At 36.5% G+C, this 24,272-nt stretch overlaps 3 protein-coding genes across 6 annotated transcripts; all 3 read right to left on the bottom strand.

The window, feature by feature from the left end:
* Positions 1 to 97: 97 nt before the first annotated feature.
* card9 (caspase recruitment domain family, member 9) lies at positions 98 to 7,439 on the bottom strand. Its single transcript, XM_052556886.1, has 12 exons — positions 7,129 to 7,439; positions 6,795 to 6,932; positions 5,904 to 6,229; positions 5,226 to 5,405; positions 5,005 to 5,148; positions 3,842 to 3,967; positions 3,270 to 3,458; positions 3,045 to 3,080; positions 2,869 to 2,917; positions 1,340 to 1,383; positions 1,186 to 1,262; positions 98 to 1,057 (listed from the first exon to the last, which is right to left on the bottom strand). The coding sequence occupies exons 1-12, from the start codon at positions 7,328 to 7,330 to the stop codon at positions 964 to 966; spliced, it is 1,605 nt and encodes a 534-aa protein (XP_052412846.1). The 5' UTR covers positions 7,331 to 7,439; the 3' UTR covers positions 98 to 963.
* Positions 7,440 to 7,779: 340 nt separating this feature from the next.
* Positions 7,780 to 20,503, bottom strand: snapc4 (small nuclear RNA activating complex, polypeptide 4). Of its 4 annotated transcripts, XM_052557126.1 has the most exons (26): positions 20,147 to 20,503; positions 19,332 to 19,480; positions 18,998 to 19,038; positions 18,782 to 18,884; positions 18,660 to 18,682; positions 18,414 to 18,560; positions 18,177 to 18,302; positions 18,014 to 18,092; positions 17,845 to 17,926; positions 17,607 to 17,708; positions 17,139 to 17,211; positions 16,878 to 17,042; positions 16,575 to 16,725; positions 16,089 to 16,195; positions 15,820 to 15,914; positions 15,627 to 15,721; positions 13,883 to 13,965; positions 13,320 to 13,799; positions 13,129 to 13,215; positions 12,717 to 12,879; positions 11,362 to 11,432; positions 11,200 to 11,265; positions 11,015 to 11,045; positions 8,983 to 10,884; positions 8,381 to 8,940; positions 7,780 to 8,295 (listed from the first exon to the last, which is right to left on the bottom strand). In XM_052557126.1, coding segments are annotated over exons 1-26 (5,070 nt in total). In that variant the 5' UTR covers positions 20,149 to 20,503; the 3' UTR covers positions 7,780 to 8,208. The 4 variants fall into 4 exon arrangements, with proteins under 4 accessions (XP_052413086.1, XP_052413085.1, XP_052413083.1 ...); XM_052557125.1 differs by having other exon boundaries at positions 8,381 to 10,884; positions 19,332 to 19,484; positions 20,147 to 20,502; XM_052557123.1 differs by having other exon boundaries at positions 8,381 to 10,884; positions 20,147 to 20,502.
* Positions 20,504 to 20,745: 242 nt separating this feature from the next.
* On the bottom strand, positions 20,746 to 24,119 carry entr1 (endosome associated trafficking regulator 1). Its single transcript, XM_052555363.1, has 9 exons — positions 23,995 to 24,119; positions 23,548 to 23,892; positions 23,316 to 23,407; positions 22,672 to 23,064; positions 22,504 to 22,577; positions 21,981 to 22,092; positions 21,810 to 21,872; positions 21,442 to 21,581; positions 20,746 to 21,330 (listed from the first exon to the last, which is right to left on the bottom strand). Exons 2-9 carry the CDS (start codon positions 23,585 to 23,587, stop codon positions 21,246 to 21,248), a joined length of 999 nt encoding a protein of 332 aa, XP_052411323.1. The 5' UTR covers positions 23,588 to 23,892; positions 23,995 to 24,119; the 3' UTR covers positions 20,746 to 21,245.
* Between the last annotated feature and the right edge of the window lie 153 nt (positions 24,120 to 24,272).

Below are 24,272 nucleotides of genomic sequence, written 5' to 3'. Positions count from 1 at the left end.
GTGACGTGTGGAGTAAAAAAGCCCAACCAACGGTGAGGTCAAGTGTGTTCGGTCCAATCAAATTTCCCATTCAAATGTAGTGAAAAAAAGGCAAATATTTAGTCAAAATGTTTATTATTATTTTGCCGTTGATAACAAAACAGTTATATACAGTTAATATATAAAATACATTCTTTTTATACCACTCTAGTTTCACAAAAAAGTAACTGAAAAATAATTAGAAGATCCCGTTCACATTGGCTCATATAGTATCATTCATGCTCTTATATGAGGAACTAGATATAACTGTCAGACTTTTAAGCTCAGTGAATATTTCAAAGGTAAGTTCTTTTTTAAACATCAGTTTCTGCACATACAGTATCTTAAAGTCTTGGGTACAAATAAATCATTCAAACATTTCCCCTGTTTTTTTTTCTCTCAAGAGAACAAGATATACATGAAATATATTTTATATTTATTATAGTATATATTAACAGATAACAGAAAAATTGTAAGAACAGATTCATGACAAGTGACTGACTAGACATACTTTAACAGTGAACACGATGATCGGTGAACCCAATCGAAAGGTTGTGAGTTCGAGTCTCGGGCCGGCAGGAATTGTATGTGGGGGGAGTGCATGTACAGTTCTCTACCACGACTTAGGTGCCCTTGAGCAAGGCATCAAACCCCCAACTGCTCCCCGGGCGCTGCAGCATAAATGGCTGCCCACTGCTCCGGGTGTGTGTTCACAGTGTGTGTGTGTGTTCACTGCTCTGTGTGTGTGCACTTCGGATGGGTTAAATGCAGATCACTAATTATGAGTATGGGTCACCATACTTGGCTGAATGCCACGTCACTGTCACTTTCTTAATCAGCTTTTAGGGGTCACTGGATGCAGAACAATGTTGGGTTATCATTAAATTGCATTGTAATATGCCTTCAAAGGTGGCCACATTTCGTCTCCTTGTCCAAAGCTGTATGTCACAACCCATCCGTATCACTCCCAGTAGTGTTGTCCAGTATGCAATGCACACTCTCTTTGTCTGTGAATTTTTTGGTTCTTAAGGCACGTTTCCTGTCCAAGACCACATTAGGAGTATAGCTTAGAAACAAGTCATTCCATTTCATCAATATCTGAAATATATTAGAAGCTCTGATTCAATGGTTAAATAGTTATGAAAAAATAAAAATAGAAAAACCAACCTCCTATAATGAAAGTTTTTTCCTTTAAGTCTGCAGTTAGCTGATATGTCCTCCTCAAAGAACATCCTCTCGGAATACTGCAAACATGAAATAAGCATAAAAAAATGAAGCCACTATTACTGTATTAATAAGCATCCACAACAAAGATACCTACATTGTACTCTCCAGATGTCTGGCTCTGCGACCCTTCACTCATATCTGTGTGAGGAAACAGGAACAATGTAAAAAAAAAAAAAAAAAAAAAAAATTATATATATATATATATATATATATATATATATATATATATATATATATATATATATATATAGGTCCTTCTCAAAATATTTGCATATTGTGAAAAAGTTCATTATTTTCCATAATGTAATGATAAAAATTAAACTTTCATATTTTAGTTTCATTGCACACCAACTGAAATATTTCAGTTCTTTTATTGTTTTAATACTGATGATTTTGGCATACAGCTCATGAAAACCCCAAATTCCGATCTAAAAAAATTAGCATATTTCAACCGACCAATAAAAGAAAAGTGTTTTTAATACAAAAAAAAGTCAACCTTCTAATAATTATGTTCAGTTATGCACTCAATACTTGGTCGGGAATCCTTTTGCAGAAACGACTGCTTCAATGCGGCGTGGCATGGAGGCAATCAGCCTGTGGCACTGCTGAGGTGTTATGGAGGCCCAGGATGCTTCGATAGCGGCCTTAAGCTCATCCACAGTGTTGGGTCTTGCGTCTCTCAACTTTCTCTTCACAATATCCCACAGATTCTCTATGGGGATCACGTCAGGAGAGTTGGCAGGCCAATTGAGCACAGTAATACCATGGTCAGTAAACCATTTACCAGTGGTTTTGGCACTATGTGCAGGTGCCAGGTCGTGCTGAAAAACGAAATCTTCATCTACATAAAGCTTTTCAGCAGATGGAAGCATGAAGTGCTCCAAAATCTCCTGATAACTAGCTGCATTGACCCTGCCCTTGATAAAACACAGTGGACCAACACCAGCAGCTGACATGGCACCCCAGACCATCACTAACTGTGGGTACTTGACACTGGACTTCAGGCATTTTGGCATTTCCTTCTCCCCAGTCTTCCTCCAGACTCTGGCACCTTGATTTCCGAATGACATGCAAAATTTGCTTTCATCCAAAAAAAGTACTTTGGACCACTGAGCAACAGTCCAGTGCTGCTTATCTGTAGCCCATTTCCTGCAACCGCCTGTGCACGGTGGCTCTGGATGTTTCTACTCCAGACTCAGTCCACTGCTTCCGCAGGTCTCCCAAGGTCTGGAATCGGTCCTTCTCCACAATCTTCCTCAGGGTCCGGTCACCTCTTCTCGTTGTGCAGCGTTTTTTGCCACACTTTTTCCTTCCCACAGACTTCCCACTGAGGTGCCTTGATACAGCACTCTGGGAACAGCCTATTCGTTCAGAAATTTCTTTCTGTGTCTTACCCTCTCGCTTGAGGGTGTCAATGATGGCCTTCTGGACATCAGTCAGTTTGGCAGTCTTAACCATGATTGCGGTTTTGAGTAATGAACCAGGCTGGGAGTTTTTAAAAGCCTCAGGAATCTCTTGCAGGTGTTTAGAGTTAATTAGTTGATTCAGATGATTAGGTTAATAGCTCGTTTAGAGAACCTTTTCATGATATGCTAATTTGATATGAAAATCTGAGAATGTTACCTTTTTCACCCCTTTCCCTGGACTCCTCCTCACTAGTCTGACTTTTCATCTGTGGAAAAATTGCAAGCAACCCAGTTGATGACTAAGAATAATACACACCAAATGATGTGGAGAATAATGCAACTTTTTATAAGAGTGTTTACATTTAAATGTTTAATAGAAAGTTATAAAATTACCTCAAATGAACTCGGCAAGGAGCTTTCTTCGGAGTTCTGAGGAATAAAACACATCATCAACACTATTCATTATAAACTATTACCCAGTGATCATGCCTTTTGTGCCTAAAGATAACGTACTTACATCAGAGTGACACAAACAGGAAGCACTTGAACTAAATAATGACTCATCCATTCCATTCACACTTCACGCTCACTCTGTGTATAAATTTCAAGTGTACATACCAGTTGAATTGGGTTTTTCTGTTTGCGAAGCTTTGACTGAAAAGCAAGCACTTCTCCTTGAGCTCGAAACAACTGGACTTGTAGCTCATCATAACGCTCTCCCATCTCCCGGATCTGTTTGCGGTACTGGTCTTTGTCTTGCAGATTTTTTGAGTTCTCCAAATGGTACTCCTCTCTTGTACAAATAGCCTAGTAAGAGGGCAGTGCCATACAACTGTTGTGGTTAATGTGATACATAAAACGGATACATTGCATTGCTTCACCTGATGCAGATGTGACCAAACTTCTTTATAAAGGTCCAATAGTCAAACTAGATTGAGGGCTGTGGGCCAAATTATATATATAACTATATTATATTAAAATATAAGGTTCTTAATCAAAAAACAAAAAGTTAATGACATGTTTCCCCCCTCTTGTTATATGGATTGTGGGCCAAATCAAAAGCTGCCACAGGGCAACTTTGGTCCGCAGGCCCTTGTTTGTGCATCTCTGATCTAATGTAAAATGACCATAAAATTTACCACATTATGTTGCTATATACTTTTGTCATGCAAAGAGGAAAGTGAGATAACCTTGTCTCTTTCTTTGATGACTTCTTCCAGCTGCTTCAGAATGTCTTCCATTCGATCACGGTACATTTTGGAGTCCTTTTTTAGCATTATGCACTTCAGTTCTAACTCATCCTTCTCCTGTCGATACTTAAATTTAAAAACATAATTTATATATATATATATATATATATATATATATATACATACATACATACATACATACATACACACACACATAAATTATACCATTACACACACACACACACACACACACACCCACAGATATATATATATTTATTTATACACAGAGCGGGTAAAATAAGTATTGGACATGTCACCATTTTACTCAGTAAATATATTTCTGAAGGTGCTGCTGAACTGAAATTTTCTCCAGATGTCAGTAATCCATACATACAAATAAAGCAAGACAAATAAGTTCAGAAATTAAGTTACATGTAATAAAATGGAACGACGCAGGGGAAAAAGTATGAACACATGAAGAAAGGGAGGTGCAGAAAGTCTTGGAAACCCAAGACACCAGCTGAAATCTATCAGCAATTAGAAAGCAATCCTGCCTGAGCAATAGTCAGTGGAAATGAATATTAGCTGGTTCAGTCCCAACATCTATACCAGGATGATGAAGATGAAACAAGTGGACATTTCAGCAAGACAATGATCCCAAACACAGCCAAGAAACTCTTATTGGTATCAGAAAAATAAAACAAAGCTGCTAGAATGGCCAGCCAATAATGTGACTTGAATCCAATAGAAAATAAGAACTAAAGATCAGAGTAAACAGAAGAGGCTCACAGAACCTTTAAGATTTGAAGACTGAGTGGAAGAATGATCCAAAATCACTATTATTACTACTATTACTACTAGAGTAATGTATGTGACTAGTTTCTCCATTCAGGAGACGTCTTGAAGCTGTCATTACCAACAAAGGCTTTTGTAAAAAGTGTTTAATAAAGTTCAGTAGTTCAATACCTTTTTCCTGTGTCATTCCATTTTAATACACACCACTTCATTTGTGAGCTTATTTGTTTTGTTTTGTTTTATTTGTATGTATGTATTACTTGGGTTGTTACAGACATGAAAATGTCATGTCTACAGCACATTTAGAAATATATTATCTGGGAAAAATGGTGGCGTGTTCTACTCTGCACATATTTAACAAAAGCTACCTTATCACGCAGCTCTTCTGCGTCATGTAGGTCTCTCCTTAGATTGTAGAGATCATTCACCAGCTCCTGGTGTTGTGCCTGACTTTGTTGCTTGAATTCCTCTAATGACTGTGAATCAAGTTTTTCATGCTCCAAAGTTTGGACCTGCGTCAGTGAATTGTGTGTGTATTAGGTATTCTTGTTCATATTTTAATAAGTGTGGACTAATGAGACTGATTTACCTTGGAAGCATTTTCGAGCTCCTGTATGCGAGCTGTAAGGAGGTCATTTTCTCTCTGCATCTGCCAGATCAGCTCAGGACTTGGTCTCTGCTCCATTGCATTCTTTAAGGTTATTGTTTTTTTCCGTTGGATCTTTGAGTCACTTTCTGCATTCATCAAGCTGTGTTTCAATTTCTCAATCTTACAGAAAGGATCAAAGAGGGAGGAAAGGAAATACGCAAACAGAAAAGATCAAATTTAAAGTTAAAAACAAAGAAAAAAGCTAGTAAAATTTACATTTGAACAAAGATAAAATAATAGAATCTAATAGTTTAGAAAACTAATTAGTCTTCTTTCTTCAACTTTGCCCTTCTGTATATATAGACATGCTACAGGAATGACATATTTTTGTAGGCCAAAACTCAGAAACAAGTTGGAGCTTATCATTCCATTTTCATTTTCGGGTGAACTAACCCTTTAAGATTATAAAACGTGTAAGAATGATAAACTTCTGTAGGTTGTTTCTGCAACAATTCAATACCCAGTGGAAAAATCCTATGGGGACCTTGCTAAGGGAACCAGAGTGATGAAATGCACAGTTAAAAATACAGTTATGACCGCAACTGTAATATTTCTTTTGTGGTGAACTAAGACCCAGACATGTTGATGAAATGTTTTCAAGCTAGACTGAGTGATCACCTCGAGCTGGAGGTCTCTGTTACACATGAGTGCGCAGTTTTTGTCCTCGCTCAGGCGGGTCAGGTCGTGCATCAGTCGGTAATTCTCATCTCTCAGTTTACGCGCCTCCTCGCACGTGCGCTCGCGCTCCTCGCGGATGCGCTGCACGCGGTCCTGCTGTTTGTGCAGCTCGCTCTCACACAGCTGCAGCTGGCGGATGGTGTCTAGCTGCTCCGCCATCTGCGCAGACACTTCGAGTCGCTTGCTCCTTTCGTCCTGTGCGAGCTTCTGTAGGCGAGAGACCTCGCTCATGAGGAACTGCGTGAGGCCACATTCACCGGCCGTGTCTGGGTGAACAGACCGAGAGAGTTCGGTAAACCAGAGGCTTGCACACAGAAACCATAACAGAAATTATAGTCAACATTTCTACCTGTGCTTGCACGTATAAAGATAATCTATTTCTATTAAATCTATTAAAGATAATCTATTTCAGTCTTTGTTATCAATATCATGAAATGCATTAAACATAGAAGGTTTCACAAACTAGGGTTTGTGTAAGAAAACTGTAGGATGTTCGTGAAAGACTAATAATCAATGATATTTGTTGTAATGATGTCAGTGTTGCTTGGGATGATGTCAAAAGCCTGGGAATCCATACATTGCATGAACAAACATTAATTGAAATGGAAAGTTGAAAGTTTATATCCTCTCTAAGGGCCCCTTTTAGTATCTTCCAGAGACCCAAGCGTGGTTAAAATCATGTGCCAATATTTCTCAAAGTACTTTGGCCTATATGGTTATAGCAGTTTTCAGATTTTATTTGCATTAAAAATGTGGCTAAAGTATTTTAAGATATAAAAAAAGTATACTGAGCAAATTATACTTAATTAAATATATAAAATAAAAACTTACCAATAAGCACAGAGAAGACCCTAGCAGGCTCTTTGCCGGTGATTTTGCGGTACACATCTGGGTAGTCTAGCTCCAAACTCTCTAGAAATGCTTCATATCCTTTGAGGCCAGTTCTTTGTAATATGTCCAGCAGCACTCCTAGCAAATAATAATAATTAAAAAAAAAATCCTGAACCATATAAATATCTAGAGACCACTAAATGTATACTTAGAAAATAAGATAGAACGCTTGAGATTTTACAGTTACTAGCTTCGGATAATACAGTAACTATTTCTTTTAACAATATTTGCTGCACATTTAATGTTTAACTTCAGGTGGCCTAAAAATACTTACCAACTTTTCTACGCCTGATAACCAGACTGGGGTCATTGTAGATCTGTTCTTCGTCTTCGCTGCTCAGCACTTTACATTGTCTCAGATAAGGGGTTATTCTTGAGGGCTCAATGGTCTTGATGAGAAGCATTCTGTAGTCTTCCAGCCGTGCCCAGCACTCATCATCCTCCTCCACCTCAAAACCCCCTGGGCCATCAAACATGACTGACACTAGCTCTTTGTCAGCTTCAAAATAGTTGACTGATTGCAAGTTTTAAGGCTAACTGCACATTACACATTCAGCTCGTCTGTAAAATCAAAAAGGAAATGAAGTTCACTAAGCTCTGTGGTGACATAAGTTCCTTTTTTCCAGCTGTCATTGCAGTTTTTTTTTATTTCCCTCTATTTCACAATAAACTGTTGAGCTGCAACACTTTCTGTGGTATTTGATTGCAGAATCACTACATAATGAGTACAAAATTTTCTGAAGAAAATAATTAGTCAGCCGTTATTAATTTATTCAATCTTATTCAAGTCTCTGTGATGATCCCAATGTGTGGCATCCCATTGTAAGGCTTTCAGCTTCACGTAAAATACAACAGCTTCTATTAAGGTACTGATGTTCTCATCTCATGTGAAATGAGTTGATTAAAAACACAAGAGATTATGTACTTAAGTGGTACTGAATGTAATTGTTTTATTATAAAATCATGGGGTTTTTTTTTATTCACAAACCTTTAGATTCTGGTGGGGTGGTTGTACATTTTGATCACATAATATAAAAGCATAACAAAATGCAAATGCTTATAATACAAATGCACAAAAACATTTCAGATTTCTATTATTTAAAAAGCAGTAACAAAATGAATGTATATGATAATTTAATAGTAGCTCAGTGCAAACTTCAGAGTCTTGTCTGTTTATCATTTTATATCCAAAAAATTGTCAGGACACATACTGAATGTTCTTAGAACATATGGATGGAGTAAACAAAATCAGAGCAATGAATATCTGAGAGGTTCCTTTAACTGTAATATTGATTTTTTTTTTTAGTGGTATACAAGTTACTGGTACTCATTCAGATGATCAATCTCATGTAACTCAAAGTTGACTCCTTTGCCTTTTTGTACTGATTCCTGAGAACTGTTTTGCTGATGCTTCATTTTCATTTGTGTTAAGCTCGATCCTCTGAAAGATAATGGGAAAATGCATAAGTTATAATAAAAATAAATTAAACAAAGCAAAGACTGGTTCAATGTTGTGCGCAACTTACTGCAGATGGTGGCCGAATCCTTTTTTTAATCTTTTGTAAAAACAAGACCTCATCTTCATCACCATTGTTATCTGTGGGCAGCTCACATTTCACAGAAGGGTTTATAGTGGCCAAAAGGGCTGGTAAAGTAAAGCACGACAAGAAACGAGCCTTCAAAAGCTGATACGCCGGATTTGAGGCAAACCTTTCGGCAATCATTTTGCGGATAGCAGCTACTTGAGCTTCTTCCTCTCTATAGTTTTGATACTCAACTGGCAGGATATTCACTGCAGCTGCAAGCAGAGATTGTTTTACTTTGAGCAGAGAAGTCAGTGTTTTGATGCTGGAGGCTGATGGTGGAAGGTAAGGCAAAGACATCTCTAAATGAGGTAGTGGAATGCCATCTTTTCCATTCATCCAGTCATCTACTTCAGATGACTGCTCAGGGAATATCAGGTGAGGATTAAAGCTAACAACATCAGAGGAAATATCAGGAAGAGGGAGCAATGGTTCACTTAATGTTCTGATTTGAGGTATTTCTGATTGAGCTACTGTCCGAGTTGGTGGAGCCGCAATCTGAAGTGATGGAGCCACAATCTGAACTGATGGGGCTGCAATCCGAGTTGATGGAGCCACAATCTGAACTGATGGGGCAGCAATCCGAGTAGATGGAGCCATAATACGAGGTGTTGGAGCCACAATCTGAAGTGATGGAGCAATAATACGAGGTGGTGGAGCCAAAATGCGAGGTGTTGGAGCCACAATCTGAGGTGATGGAGCTGCAATCTGAACTGATGGGGCTGCAATCCGAGTTGATGGAGGTGTCTGAGGTGGTGGAGCCACAACCCGAACTGATGGAGCCACAATCTGAAGTGATGGAGCAACAATCTGAGGTGATGGAGCCCCAACCCGAGCTGATGCGGCCATAATGTGAGGTGATGGAGCCACAATCTGAGGTGGTTGAGACATAATACGAGGTGAAGGAGGTGATGGAGCCATAATCTGAGGTGGTGGAGCCACAATCTGCAGTGATGGAGCCATAATCTGAGGTGATGTACCCACAATCCGAACTAATGGAGCTGCAATCCGAGTTGATGGAGCCGCAATCAGAGGTGGTGGAGCCATAATCCGAGGTGATGGAGGTGATGAAGCCACAATCTGAGTTGATGGAGCCACAAACTGACCTAATGGAGCAACAATCTGAGGTGATGGGGCCATAATCCGAGTTAATGGAGCCACAATCTGTCGTGATGGAGCCCCAATATGAGCTGATGGATTCAAAATTGGAGGTGATGGAGTCATATTCAGAGGAGAGGAAGCCACAATCAGAGGTGAGGGAGCCACAATCTGAGGTGAGGAAGCCACTATCTGAGGTGAGGAAGCCACTATCTGAGGTGAGGAACTCACAATAAGAGGTGAGGGAGCCACAATTTTACGTGAGGAAGCCACAATCTGAGGTGAGGAAGCAACGATAACACCAGGAGACTTTGCCACTGCAACATTATTTGTTGGCTTCAATACGACTGGCGAACTAGCCAAAGATGGCATAGTCAAGGGAACAGGAAGAACAGCATGAGATACTCCAGAACCAGTTGATGCAGATGTTTGATACTGCCTCACAATGGATTCATCAGAAGAGGAGTCGGAGGAGTTCTTTGTCACTTCAACATGTGAACCTTCCTGGTTCACTCTGATAGGTGTTGGGGATAACATCTGAACACTATGTAGCACACTTTTGCTCTGCACTAATGTAGAAGTAGGTGAAAGAGGTGTCTGTATGCCATTGGGGTTAATGTTCACAGAAGAGGAAGTCTTTGGGCTATCTCTGGAGGCATTCGAGACTGAAGAATGTATAAGGGTAGGACTAACAGAGGAAGCAGCAACAACCAGTGCAGATGATGCTGGGTTTAGATTAGTTGAGATGCATGGACTAATACTGTTATTCAGGGGGGAACTATTTGGCACAGTTAGTGTCTGGTTCCTTGGGATATTAGCAGAAATTGGACCAGTTACTTGTACCAATTTGGTGGGGGTAAGAATCCAGTTTAGTGGCTGCGTCTGCAATGTAAAAGTTGCAAAAACAACATTCTGTTTGCCTTGATTTAGTTTCGGTGACTCTTTTTTACTACCTTTAGCTTTAGCTTCTTCCATCAGGGCTTGCACTTTCTCAGTAGGTTTGCGGCTGCGTTTTGCAGATATGTTGCTGTTTGAGTCCTCTGTACTTGCTGATTTGGGGGTTGAGGCCATGACAGTTTGTGCAGGTGCTGTTGTCTGTATTAGCTGCAGAGGAATCTGTGATAAAACTTGTGGTGTTGACTTGATTAGTAAAGGCTGCACTGCCCTCTGGTTGTTTGGCTGTGTAATGAAAAGAGTTTGGGGTTGAATCAATGTAGCGGTTGTCTTCTGCCTGGCTGGCATTTGGAGAGGGTTGAGAAGAACCGGCTGCAGGGGAGGTGGGTGTTGAGGAAGTTCTGCAGGTTTCTTGTGCAAAGCTTTCGGTTTTGCATCCTTAAGAATCGCTGACACTTTTTGAGGAGGAGCCAAATAACCATAGGAAGGAAACATTGACATTAAAGATGTTACTGCAGAAAGAACTGGAGCTATTTTTATAGGTGCATATATATATATAAAATGAATAAATATCAACTGACATACCTGTTTGTGGTTTAGCTTGAGCAATTGGCTTCTGAAAAAAAAGCCAAGAGAAAACTATAAACAATACTGAGGGAACACTTATCTTTGAGATAATTTCTTTTAAAAATAGTGCATATAAATAAGCACATCAGCAACAAAGTATGACAACTAGGCTAATAAACTTAAGACACTGGATTGATAAATACCTTAATGTTGATGATTTGCTGAATTTCAATGACATTCCTGCAACCCTTGATGTCTATTTGAAAAGCCTGTGTTAAGAAAATACAACCATGTGAAACACTGCTGTCTGTGTTTTTAAACTTCATAATAATCCAGTTAATTGTTGACAACGTAATTAGGCTTACCTTGAGGAAAAATGAAAACACTGATGTTTTTGGAAGAGCGATGTCTTCTGCTTTCATTCCAACAATATCACCTGTAAAATGTTTACTGAAGAATTACTGACAAAAAACCCTGAATTATTTACTCATGAAGTCCATGTTGAGTCTACACACTACAGTACTATGAACTAAATCACACTTATTGCTCAAAGTCAATGCAAATTATAGTTACAACTACTGATATTTAATAGAGAACTGCTTCTACAGGGTTTATGCAGGCTTTATTAAGGTCAATTTAAGACTTTTTTAAGACCTAGTAAAGAAATGATAAGGATTAAAGTGAACACAATGCATCTCTCTTACAAATTATGCAAAAGAATGTCATTCTTAAAATAAGTTCTCTAAACATAAATATCTAGGGTACTCACAATGGGCAGTTGCATAAATGATTTAGACTGGTAGAAGTTAGTCATCTAATTTGTTCAAATTTTTTAAATTCAGTTACATAAAAGCATAGATTATTCTAAGTTCATTTAAAAAATGAAACTTACTACTTATTGGCTAACTGCTAGTTGGTCAAACTCATACTTAAGACATTGTCTTAACATAAAGGCTAAGTTTTTGCAACTGGCCAAAAGAGTTGTATTAACAGAACGTCAAAATACAGCTTCCAACTGATCTCCATTATTTTATTATTTTTCATAAATTTTACAAATATATATATATAATTGCTGAAGGTTTGAATAACTATAAACCACTAGAACTGGTATGGAAATCCCTTTTTGTCTTGTTTTCCAGTGCAGAGGTCTAGACATTCTTAAATGAAGATACATTTATTTGTTTCCAGTAAAATACATTTTTGTTTAAAACAATGAACAAAAATATGTCAGTGGGCTCAGATAAATGCAACTTCAATAAAAGGGAAATGTTCATAAATACTACTGACAGATATTTGTTCTTTTTTAGAAGCATAAACATAATTTTGTAAAAGTTTTCAAGACTTTTCTGTTTTAAATTGGCATCTCACATCAATATATGTTCATTTAAGGATGTTAGATATTTGAACCGGAAAACAAAAACAGGAAGATATTAATTTTGGTAATGCATGCAACATTTAATATACTGACTATGCATTTACGACTTTCTGCTCTGATGCAAGACCTTTTTAAGGCTGCAAATTGTGGAAGGTTGCTTTAAGAATTTTTAGTACCCGAAGAAACTACCCTTCCATAATGTGATTTTGAAGCGAAACAAGATATTTAACAGGAAGAAGAGGCGAAACTTTATTTATCAACTGTCTGATATCTTAGGCTGCTAAAATATTGCTCAAACTCACAAAAATGTAGCTGTTTTGTCAGAAGTGAAACAAGGGTGTGTACCTTCACAAAATGTGTTTTCATTCACTGGAGCAGGCAGGATCACATTACCAATCCATGGAGTGATGGCTTTGAAGAGGTCATTATTAAGGCTGGAAACATCCTGAACCGACCTTCTTTTCTTAACATTTTTTTGTTTTTTCATTTTCTCCTTTAGGTCATTTTGCTAGGACAAAGTCACACAATCAGTAAAAGGTAAGTGTATTATTTATTTTAAATAATATTTTTTTTTCAAATATTATTCTTTTTTTAATAGTAATTGTGATATTAGACAATATTGCCTTAGTCTTAAGTCTGAATATGGCTCTAGTTTTAAATCTTGTTAGCTTATTAAAAGCGGCAACTATTTTCTATCACATTTAAATAATAATAATGCAATGGCCTTATTTACGATGTATGCGTTTGTTAACCATACCTTCTTAGCTACAGATGCTCCCTTCCACTGCAGGAAATGTTTAATATCACTCATAGACACCTTGAGCATGGCCTTCTCATCTTCAGTCTGCATGCATGAAATGAAATGCACTTTTATACAGAAGCACTGCAGAACATATAAATAAAAACTGATCTGACCTTAAAAGAGAAAGGAAACCGAAATCCTCTTACCGGACTCTGCAAGACAGTAGGATTCAAACCTACATAAGACCTTTCCACGTTTCCAAAGTGGTTTAGGATGGTATTGCGCACTAAACAGAGGATGACTTTTGCACACTTGCTGTTCTTTGATCGAATGCGGCCTGTGCCAGATTCTAGAGTGGATTTCTCTAGCTCCTCCTCATTGGACGGATGCACCCACACAGTCTTGAGAGTTTCTAGAGAACGAATCCCTGGGATTGCATTTACAGGTATCCATTCCTTCATATCTGGCTGTTTGTAGTCCTTTCGTGGTATTTCCCGAATTTTGACCAAGGGAGCATCTGATTCAACATCGCTGTCCATATACTTTACCTGTTTTTCGTCCTCACTGGAGGAGAGCATCTCCTTTTTAATAGTTTTCAATGCTTTTTGTCTTTTTCTTTTTCGTGGCACTGTTGTTGTCCTCCTTTGTCTTTTTATGCCTTTACTCCGAAGCTCTTTACTCTTACTCTGAAAAACAAAAGCAACAACCAAACGTGTATACTTCTGATATTTAATCTTCTTTAAGAAGACATACTGAAGAATGAACTTACAGCTTGTGTTAGTAATTTCCACTTGCTTAGGCACTGGCAGTCAATCCGGTTTGGGATCTCTGAAGCAATCTTAGTCCATTTGCCTGGAAAACAATGATCAGATGTGCCCAAATGTTTTAAAATGAAGGGTAGGGGTGCACAATTAATAGGGGTGCTCCGATCACGATCGGCCGATCGTTAATGCGCATCTCGTCAGTAAAGCCGGTTCTCTAATCAGCAGTTAATTCCATCAGGTGCGTGATTTCACATAGAGCAGCTGTTACTACACAGAGCCGTTGTTAATAGAGAAGATGCACCAAAAAACGCTGAAAATGAAGTGGATTTGCGCATCTTCTCTATTAACAACGGCTCTGTGTAGTAACAGCTGCTCTATGTGAAATCAGTCACCTGATGGAATTAACCGCTGATTAGAAAACCGGCTTTACTGACGAGATGCGCAGTAACGATCGGCCGATCGTGATCGGAGCACCCCTAACAATTAATCAAATTTCTCACCGCGATTACAATTATGTGATGATTCAAAGTGGCAATTAAAAGTCCACTTATGTTATTCTGCAAGCTTAAGATACTTTTTTTCTTTCTACATGTTAACTTTAAGGGTTTTTCCCATTATTTTAATTTTAGTTTTAGTATAACATTATAATACCATTTATATTTGTACTGTTTTAGAATTTAAAGAAGAAACCAATCCGATGTATAGTTGACATTTGAGGCCTAATACTATAGAAAAGCACAAAGTTTTTGTTATTGTTTTCAGCTTGTTTATTTTCATATAAAAATATGGCAGGGAGTTACATTAAACAATGGTATAAACATTGTGATAATTATGATTAATAATTGCAATTACAATTTTTAAGGAATAATTGACAATTATGATTTTTGTCATAATTGTGTCATAATTGTGCAGCCCTGATGAAGGGCCAAAAATCTAACTTGACTGCGGCTCATGTGTCCCCCAAAATATAAATTGAAAAGTTTAATATTTAAACAAAAATGTAAATAATTGAATTTATAAAATGTCTGATATATATATTTATATATATGAATTACAAATGAAGACGTTTCAATGGTATTTAATTTATTTATTTATTGTCTTGAGGTATCAAATGTCACTTCACAGTATTTTCACTAACCTTGAAACTATGAGTTGAGAGCAAAAGTAAAATAAAATTAAAATCTGTTGGTTAAAAAAATTTGTTTAAAATACACTTTGCATGTATCATTTCAAAAGGTTGGAACAGTTCTACACCTTTTGTTAGATTTGCTCCAAATAGGGTAAAAAAAAGAAAGAAAATGTTTTGAATCATCTCCTATTTGAAGTAACATCATGAGCTGGCCTTGATGTAATGGTCATTAGTTATTTAAATACACTACCATTTAAAAGTATAGGGTTGCTAAGATATTCTTTTCATGTTTTTAAAGTCTCTTATGCTCACCAAGGCTGTACATATTCGATCAAAAAATTCAGTAGAACAGAAGTTTAATAAAATATTTTTTACAATATAAAATACGTTTTTAATACAAATTTAAAATGCACTCCTGTGTTGTCAAAACTTAATTTTCAAAAGCTATTACACCAGTTCTCAGTGTCACATGATCCTTCTAAGTTAACAGTACTAATAATGGATATTTAAATGGATACTAGATATTGTTTCTGTCTATTTAAAGGCTTATGAAAGCTAATTTATTGAGGTAGTGATGGTTAATCCCGAAGATTTAACCTTTTAAGAGGGATATCACTTACCAACACCATATTTCGCAACCTTTTCTTTTAGTAGCTCCACCTCCTCTTCACTCCAAGGACCCTTTTTCACATTCTCCTGAAGACAATCCAAATACCTAAGATGCAAAAATATTCATATACATATCAAGCACTAGTCAATCCAGCCAGATGATTTGTATTTTGAAACATTAATTTGAAATGTGTCATACTGTACCTGTCACGACAAGCACCGTCGGTCCGACCTGGGACTTCCAATCTGATTTTCCCCCATTCTTTGGTTCCGTATTTTGCGACAGCATTCCGCAACAACTAATATAAGAATGATTAGTCAAATTAGTGAACACTGGCATGCGTGACTGCAACAGAATTTAAAAAATTGTGTCTTCATTGATGGAATATGGAATATTACAAAAACAATGCATTAAATCAGTTTATAATTTATTGAAAGCGAGTGGAATATCCACAATTAATTATGTTCCATACCTGGTCCTCCTCTTTGGACCAGGGGCCTTTCTTTATAGAGGGATCCAAAACAGATGTCCAGCGATATGCCAGCTGTGATCCATCACGGCCTTCCATGAAGAATGACACTATGGAGATAATAAATAGTACAAATATTTAGCCCATATGATTTTCCAAAACACAATTAAAGAAAATGAAATCTATAAATTAAACCTGTTACAAAGGACATATTCTTACATTTAAAACAAATAGTTAAAAAATGATTTTCGAAAAGTGCAAATGGATGCAGCAATTTTTTTCTATATATATAAGAATTAAATATATCTATCTATCTATCTATCTATATATCTATATATATATATATATATATATATATATATAGATATATATCAACTACTTTATTTTGAATTTGTCTTATCCAATCTGCTATCAGTGTCAGAATGATCCATTTTAGAAACAAATGCGCAACATTCAGTACAAGCGCTCAAGAAGATCCAACAGTCTCACTCTGTATGTAAGGAATGAAGTTGCCAATTTTCATTTTTTCAACCAGTTTTCTGAGGATCTCATCTTCCTCTTTTGTCCACTCTTTCTTTCTGAAGGCCTTTGAAATGTAGCGCTGGTAAGTCTGGAAGCACATGAAAGCCGTTCTGTTTGTCTGGAGAAAAAAACACACACACATATAATATATATGGATATTTACACGTCAAAGGCATTATATGGTGAATGTTGCATTGTTCAAAACCTTATTAAATAGCATGTTAACATTAGCTGCTTGTTTTGAATGTCCATGCACTTCTCTACCCTTACCCCAAGAGCCTCTGCGATTTTGTCCCAATGGCAGCAATTGTACTCTTCCACAATTCTTTTCAGTTTATCAATCTCATCCTGTTTCCATACGGACTTGTTAATGGAGGGGTGCAAATAGTTCTGCCAAAACCTTTTCAAATCCTCAGCCTCCCGCAAGCCTTCAAACTATCAAACAAAAGCACATTCTTTCATTCTTTTGAAATGGAAAACTGATGTTAGAAGACAGAACAAGATTTATTTGCATGCACCTCAATAACTTACGTCAATATTTGATATTTTCTCCCAGTCATGATCATCTTGGCGATTACCCAGCAGCTGATCGTCTCTCAGGGCACTAAGACGATATTGCCAAGTTTGATTACACTTTTTTTTTTTTTGCACACAACAACTATTAAAACGTTTGGAGGTCTTTTTTTTTTTTTTTTTTTTTTAAATAAGTCTGTTATGCTCACCAAGGCTTCTTATTCAGTATTTGATCAAAATACAGTAAAACAACAATATTGAGAAATATTAGTAACATTTAAAACAAATTTTAAAATCCAATCCAAAGCTGAATTCTCAGCATCATTACTCCAGTCTCCACATGATTCTTCAAGTCATAGTAATATCCTGATTTGGTCCTTAAGAAACATTTCTTATAATTATGAATGTTGAAAACAGTTGTGATGCTTAATATGCATATTTTACAATCTTACAGTCTCTTAGACGAGGTTCTTAAACTGCTTTTACCTTATTTCTGCAATTTCTTTCTCGATTAAATCTATTTGTTTTTTCAGTTCTTCTTTTCCCTCATCATCAGCTCTAGACATCTTGGCACTAAGATAGTCCAACCTAAGAAAACACAGACCATTAGAGCTTTATAATATAATGAAAACAGCCATTATCAACAAAAAGCACACATATACTTCAATTTAACAGGAAACGCAAACTTGCATTTCTAAATGCACAACTTCTTTCCAGAACTCACTTGGATAGTTTGGGTTGTAGCATCCGTTTCATGGTGTCTTTGGCAACTGTGTCGGTCAGCAAAGTTTTCTGCCAACCGTCCCCTGAAAGAATTAACCAGGGTTTTATTTTTATAAAAAAATCAGTTAGATACAAGTAATATCAAGCACACATGCTGCCATAAAACATACATCTTTTTATTTTCAGGTCATCAATGTGTCTGGTACCATGACTCATTCTTGCTTTAGTTTCTTCATTGGCTGGAGGGCCCTAGAAGCAAACAAAATAATTAATATAACGTCACAGGAAAGAAATAAAATAAAAACGACTTCCAGTATTAGTTTCATCACATACCAGACCAGTGAGTTTGTCTTTGAAGTAAGGCTTCATGAAGTATCCAAGAAATTGTTTCTGAGGGGGAATTCCTGGTACGGAGGAGCTAGAAGTGCTTGGGCCGGAGACCTGCGACTCAATCTCTTTCTGTGGAGATACAGTTGGCTTTAAAATGGTTTGACTGTAATTAAACCCATGCAATCGAGTGGCATGAAGACTCTGTTTTAATGAACTGCAGCCTTGATGTTTGTTGTTCACCTGCTGCTGTTGATTGTCTTTAAGGAGTTTTTCCAGCTCAGCTAGTTTCTCTTTCAACACCTCCTGATAGACTAAATTCATCTGCAGGCAACTCTCCACATTTTGAGGAAGATTCAACTCATCATCATCCTCACTGTCTTCATCACTCTAATGAGAGCAGAACATTATAAACATTATAAGTATTATAAGCATTTAAATCAAAAATGAGAAAATACAAGATATAGAGTCAGCAAAGTGGAAACTCACAGAATCAGTGTCATGTTCACTCCCTGTTTTACAAAAAAAAAAAAAAAAAAATTGGTATAGCTGAAACAGAAGACCCAATAATGAAATTCAAAAATCACTATGAATAGTAAGATATTATTTACCATCCAATACATCGGCCAGTGCTGCATTAGCACCAAGTGTATTCTCTAACTCTTCAATCTCCCTCTGTATCTGCAGACGCTCTGCCTCCAAGTCATCACGCTCCTAGAGTCAATTGCAAACAATTACAAAAATTAAAAGAAAGGTATTACAAGAAGAATATTACATTTAATTACTATAGTGTGTCATAGTAACCATGTGGTTTTCTAAATTCTTACCACTCCTTCAACTTCAGGTCCACTGTCATCAGATTCATCACCTGTCAATGAAACGTTACTGAATTATGACATGAATATACAACACAGAGCACAGGCCAAATACAAGGACCCTACACCTTTTGGCCCATGCAATCCCAAGACTTTTCCATAAACATTCCAGTTATGCTGGATAAGGATTTAATAAAATAATTTTTAGATCACTTCTGATTCATTCAGACAATTTTGTGAACACATTTGATATAAAATAATGATTCACTTGATTCCCTCACTGGTGAATTAGTGCTGTAGGATGCCCAAAAGACATCTCTCTCACAATTCGGAGACAGTGACTTACCATCACTGCTGCTGTCAGATGACAGAAGGTCTATGATGCTGCTGTCTGCACCCAGAGTACTCTCAAGAGCCAAAATCTCCCTCTGGATTTTATCTCTCTTCGCAAGCAACTCATCTGATTCCATGATAGACGAGGTGAGACCTGAAAACCTAACTTTTTACAGGTTACTGGGTTACAACATTGTACAGTTTGCCAATAAATCCTTACTTATTTACAGTGGTGTAAAGTGCATGGATATTATTCTGGATATTTTCACAAAATTTCACAGGTCTAAAGAAATTCCTGTAATTACAAAAAGTCTATTTTATTCTCATCTGTCAAAACAGCCCATGAAACCATTATAATTTGATAATTTTCCTTTTAAAAAGAGATCTCATCTACACCAGAGAAATCATTGAATTTACACCCGAATTTAAAATGTTTAAAAAATATATGAAATATTTTCTTAAACACACAGAAAAATGTTTGTTTACAAAATCTCTACTTCAGTTCAAATACAGTACTCATTTATTCATATAAATGTAGAATAGATTTATATGTATTTATCTATTTATTTTTGTTACATTTTAGACGGTGAGTAATTTTTCTTCTGATTCAGTACCTACTTTCTATTTACTTGTTTCACATCTACTCAAATGTAATGCTGTAGTAATAAACAATAAATCTTTAAACATATCTAGAAACATTTTATATTCAATATAAAATTTCATTCTAAACTCTCTTCTAGGTCACGAAGTAGACAATACAGTAACGTTACATGAGTGTTTTGGCAACCAAATCTCTTGTTTGTCTGAGTCGTGCAGACATGTACTTACATGAGTTTTCCTTTAATGCATCATGCTGCTTTTGGCTTCAGTATTGCACCTCCTCTATCACACCAACACAACAGAAACAGCGGCTGGATCCTGCAGCATCACTCACAATGTCCCACTCAAATCTTCCTCTGCAGCAGCATGTTTACAAAGAGTGCACTTGGGGACTTTGCAAACTAGATTTACACTTGTTACACAATAAATCAAAGTAGTTGCTTGGGGCGACTGGTTGCAAATATCACAAATATTTATGTAAATCTTACTTAAAACTATCAAGAATAATTCTCCCCTAGTAAAACTACTCGACGTTCACATAACGCGTTGTGTACAAAGGTACAAACATGAATCGCGCGTCAATAGTGCGTCATCCTCAGGAACACTTCATAATAAAAGTCTCATCGCCTCTCAGCTATATAACTAGGAAAATGTTTTACTTTTCATTAATAAACATGACATGTATACTACTTACTGCTTTAATATTTAGCATAGATATTTTATATTGTTCCAAAAGTAGATATAAACAAGTCATATAATAAAATAGTTTCATAATTTAGCATAGATACTAATTTTTGGATTCTCAAAGAATAACAGGACCACGTGACTGAAATAACGTTCTTTATTAAATCAATAAAGAGCTTTACGAATATAAAGCACAAAATCCAATGCTGATTAGTAAAGTATTTTTAAATAAACAAATACTTTAAAATGTTGTAATTTAAAATAGCAGAAATAAAAAATATTATGTTAAGTTATATATCAAAATACTATCAAGAAACCAAATCTGGTTAATCTGCAATATAACTTTAAGAAGTGACTTGATTCATTGTTTAATAAAAGTGCAAAACATTTTTGTTTTAAATATTTTTTACTACTAGAATATAGATATTTGATTTTGATGAGAATCCAAGGCACTATTTGGTACACTTTTTTTATTTGGTTCCTGCCAGAGCTTAGTCTGTTCATCATTTGGCCCATCATACTTCATTTTGTTATTTTCTATAAACTATACATGATGTTAAAAGAAGTGGATGAACAAAATAAAAAAATGATGTACCAAGCAAACGCAGTGAGTCTATAGTGTACAGAAAATGAAGTGAAAATGTCAATCATGAATCTCGGTGATCCTGTCAATAGATGTCAATAACTGGGAAACATAACACAGTGTCTCTCTTCCTGACAGCAACTGCCTGTCAAAATAGAAAACACATTCAGTGTAATGACATATTAGATAATTTATTTACATTTACATTTACATTATTAAATGATTGTAGAAAAGCACAATAAATTGTTAATCATACTTGATAGAAGTCTCTGCATCTTGAGCTGCTTTGTTAAGGTACTCCGAGGCCACTTGTGCATTGTGTCTCATTGTAGTTAAGGCTGTAGCTTCTCCAGATCTTAGCCTCTCATTTTCACTTTTATATCCTTCAAGCTGGCCCTGGGATGAAAACATTGCAAATAATTGCAATAATGGAGTTTTAATCTGAACAATACATATATAAAAAACGTATAATACAGTAGTATAAAATGTAATCGCACTATATATATATATATATATATATATATATATATATATATATATATATATATATACACACACACACACACACACACACATAGTATGCTTTTTTTTCAGTGTGCTTGTGCATAGGAAAAGAAGACAAACCTGGAGTTGTTGTACCTCTTGTTTCAATTTTGAAATACTATTTTCAGCTTTGACTGCTCGCTTCTGTATTGGATAAATCAGAATTTTTTAAAGCATTTTTATGATTAGGATTTACACTAAAACCTTTATTTAAAAAAACTGTCATATGAAAGATAAAACAGTGCTTAATACCGTCATTAACTGAAGGTTTTGTTCTACTGACTGCACCATTGTCTCCAAAGCCTTAGCCTCTCTCTCCTCTTGCAACTTCTTGCTGTGCAACTCATCTGTCAGTTGTTTGATCCTATTATAATTGGACAGTTAAACAATGAGAACTATCTAGAAACTTTAAAAAAAGCACAGCAGCAATTCAACTAAATTCCAGTCCATTAAATGAATGGTTCACTCAGAAATACAAATTTGCTGAACACTTACCCTAAGGCCATACACAATATATAGATGAGTTTGTTTCTTCATGGACTGGAGTCGTGTATATTGTTGTGATGTCTTTTATCATCTGTTTAGACTCTCATTCTGACGGCAACCATTCGCTTGCAGAGGATGCGTAGGGGAGGGAGTGATTTAATGCTAAATTTCTTCAGAACCATTCCGATGAAGAAGCAAACTCATCTACATATTGGATGACCCGAGAGCGAGTGAATATTCACTTGTGGGTAAGCTAATCTTTAATTACCTGTGTAAAGTAGAAGCCTACCTTTTGGAGTCAGATTCTGACCTTCTAAGGAGTTCTTTGACTTGCTTTCTGAGTAGAGAATTCTCTTCTCTAAGCTAAAACACATAAAACACATTTAAAAACATTCATTTTTTGAAAAGCAGCATTGCACCAACTATAATGACACCATTTACAATTCACAAAACATACCTGTTGGGGATTCTTTGTTCCATTTTCAGCATTACTCCTCTTCGGATGGAAGGAAATGTCAATCACTGAAGTCTCTTCATCACCCTCATAGCTTCCTGTGCTTCTTCTAGCTAAGTTGTTATTTGGCAGGAAGTCAGAATCCTCCAGTTCCCATTCAGTTACATTTGCTTCCCTCTCATCACTGCACAGAGATGACTGCTCAGAGTAAGCACCGAGGTCTAAAGTACCACATAGTTCGAAGTCATGGGAACCATCAAGGGCTGATGGCTGGCAGCTTTCAATCCATGTTTCCTCAGGTTCGAGTGCAGAAGGATCTGAGAAGAACGGCCCCTTCGTGGCAAAATCTATGGAGTTGTTATAGTCCTGTTCGACATGGAATGCTCCACCACACACCTTCGGAAAATCAAACATATATGAAATATTACATACACATATATATATATATATATATATATATATATATATATATATGAAAACAAGACAAGAATCTACCAACAATTAAATTCTGCATAAACTTAATTTTATTTACTGGCAAGTTTTACGTTCATATATGTTATGTCTTTAAAGGGACATTAAAGTAGGGACATCAGTCAAAAGTCGTGTAATCTACTAAACTTTACAATCTTTCTCATGTTGTTTCTCACCTCTGTGGCCTCTGTAGGACAGGGGTTGTGGTTTTTGTTTCTGACAAATTCCTTGAAAGAAAATGGATTCAGCTCATCCTGCTTTGGCTCATCTGAAAGCAGATTTGTACAGGACATTATAAATGAAGATTTCAAGCCCAGAAGGTTTTATATAAAAACCTATAAGGCATATTCAAGGCAGACATGATGATGCAGTATAGAAAGAACATAAGACAAGTAGGCTGACACATACCATCTTCAATGATGAGCTTTTTCGTCCTGTGTTTCGACATGATAACTTCCAGATTCAGCTTGATCAGAGACGTGAACTATCCTGCACTGTTATTGCTAAATACCTGAGCTCAACTTTACACGGTGTGTAGGAGAGGAAAAGAGATGAATACTGCTGAAAGTAAACTCTGTTCTCAGTAAATGTTTCGTTTAATTATGGTTAATATCACATATTATGCCATAAATCATAATTCATTACTGTAACTGTTATCTAACAAATAGTATGCTACTAAGATCCCAAATGGCTCTCCTTCTTCTTGTTTAATGGCGAATAGTTTCTTAGGAGCATTATCGCCACCTACTGAGTCTGAAATTTGAGAAGGGAAAGAAAAACAATGTTGGTGGCTGTTTCATATTCTCTCCATTCTACGGCACACACAGTGAGATCACAGTCAGATCATATGCTCACGTAGCGCTGCGTGATCAGCTCCCCTCACTCACAACTAGCTCCTCAGAATACTCCCATCGGACCCATCCACACACAGTATAATCATAGACAGTAAATAGTATAATGTAGATCTAGATCCTAAACCTGAGTCAGTAGTGTCTCTCCTTCTGTATGGCACAGAGCAGTTTTACTACGGGGGGACATGTACAACATCGCCACCTATTGACGTGGAAGATAAAAGTTTATAGCTCGTAGTGATTGTTGGTGTCTAGTTTTGTATATATATATATATATATATA

The sequence above is a fragment of the Carassius gibelio genome, chromosome B5 (genome assembly GCF_023724105.1).
Source record: "Carassius gibelio isolate Cgi1373 ecotype wild population from Czech Republic chromosome B5, carGib1.2-hapl.c, whole genome shotgun sequence".
NCBI classification, from domain to species: Eukaryota; Metazoa; Chordata; class Actinopteri; order Cypriniformes; family Cyprinidae; genus Carassius; species Carassius gibelio.
This window is presented reverse-complemented; position numbering and strand designations above follow the sequence as displayed.

What these genes read in the sequence shown, in the direction of transcription:
- card9 (XM_052556886.1), bottom strand. Translation starts at nt 7,330, where the DNA reads ATGTTTGATGGCCCAGGGGGTTTTGAGGTGGAGGAGGATGATGAGTGC. An exon ending in CCTTGCCGAGTTCATTTGAG is followed by an intron (nt 2,918 to 3,044) that starts GTAATTTTATAA and finishes ATTTTTCCACAG; the next exon opens with ATGAAAAGTCAGACTAGTGA. An exon ending in CAGGGAAAGGGGTGAAAAAG is followed by an intron (nt 1,384 to 2,868) that starts GTAACATTCTCA and finishes TTCCTCACACAG; the next exon opens with ATATGAGTGAAGGGTCGCAG.
- snapc4 (XM_052557123.1), bottom strand. An exon ending in AAGACAATCAACAGCAGCAG is followed by an intron (nt 18,303 to 18,413) that starts GTGAACAACAAA and finishes GTATCTCCACAG; the next exon opens with AAAGAGATTGAGTCGCAGGT. An exon ending in TGTTTTCATTTTTCCTCAAG is followed by an intron (nt 11,266 to 11,361) that starts GTAAGCCTAATT and finishes TTCTTAACACAG; the next exon opens with GCTTTTCAAATAGACATCAA.
- entr1 (XM_052555363.1), bottom strand. Translation starts at nt 23,587, where the DNA reads ATGTCGAAACACAGGACGAAAAAGCTCATCATTGAAGATG. An exon ending in AAAGCTCATCATTGAAGATG is followed by an intron (nt 23,408 to 23,547) that starts GTATGTGTCAGC and finishes ATCTGCTTTCAG; the next exon opens with ATGAGCCAAAGCAGGATGAG. An exon ending in GTCCTACAGAGGCCACAGAG is followed by an intron (nt 23,065 to 23,315) that starts GTGAGAAACAAC and finishes GATTTTCCGAAG; the next exon opens with GTGTGTGGTGGAGCATTCCA.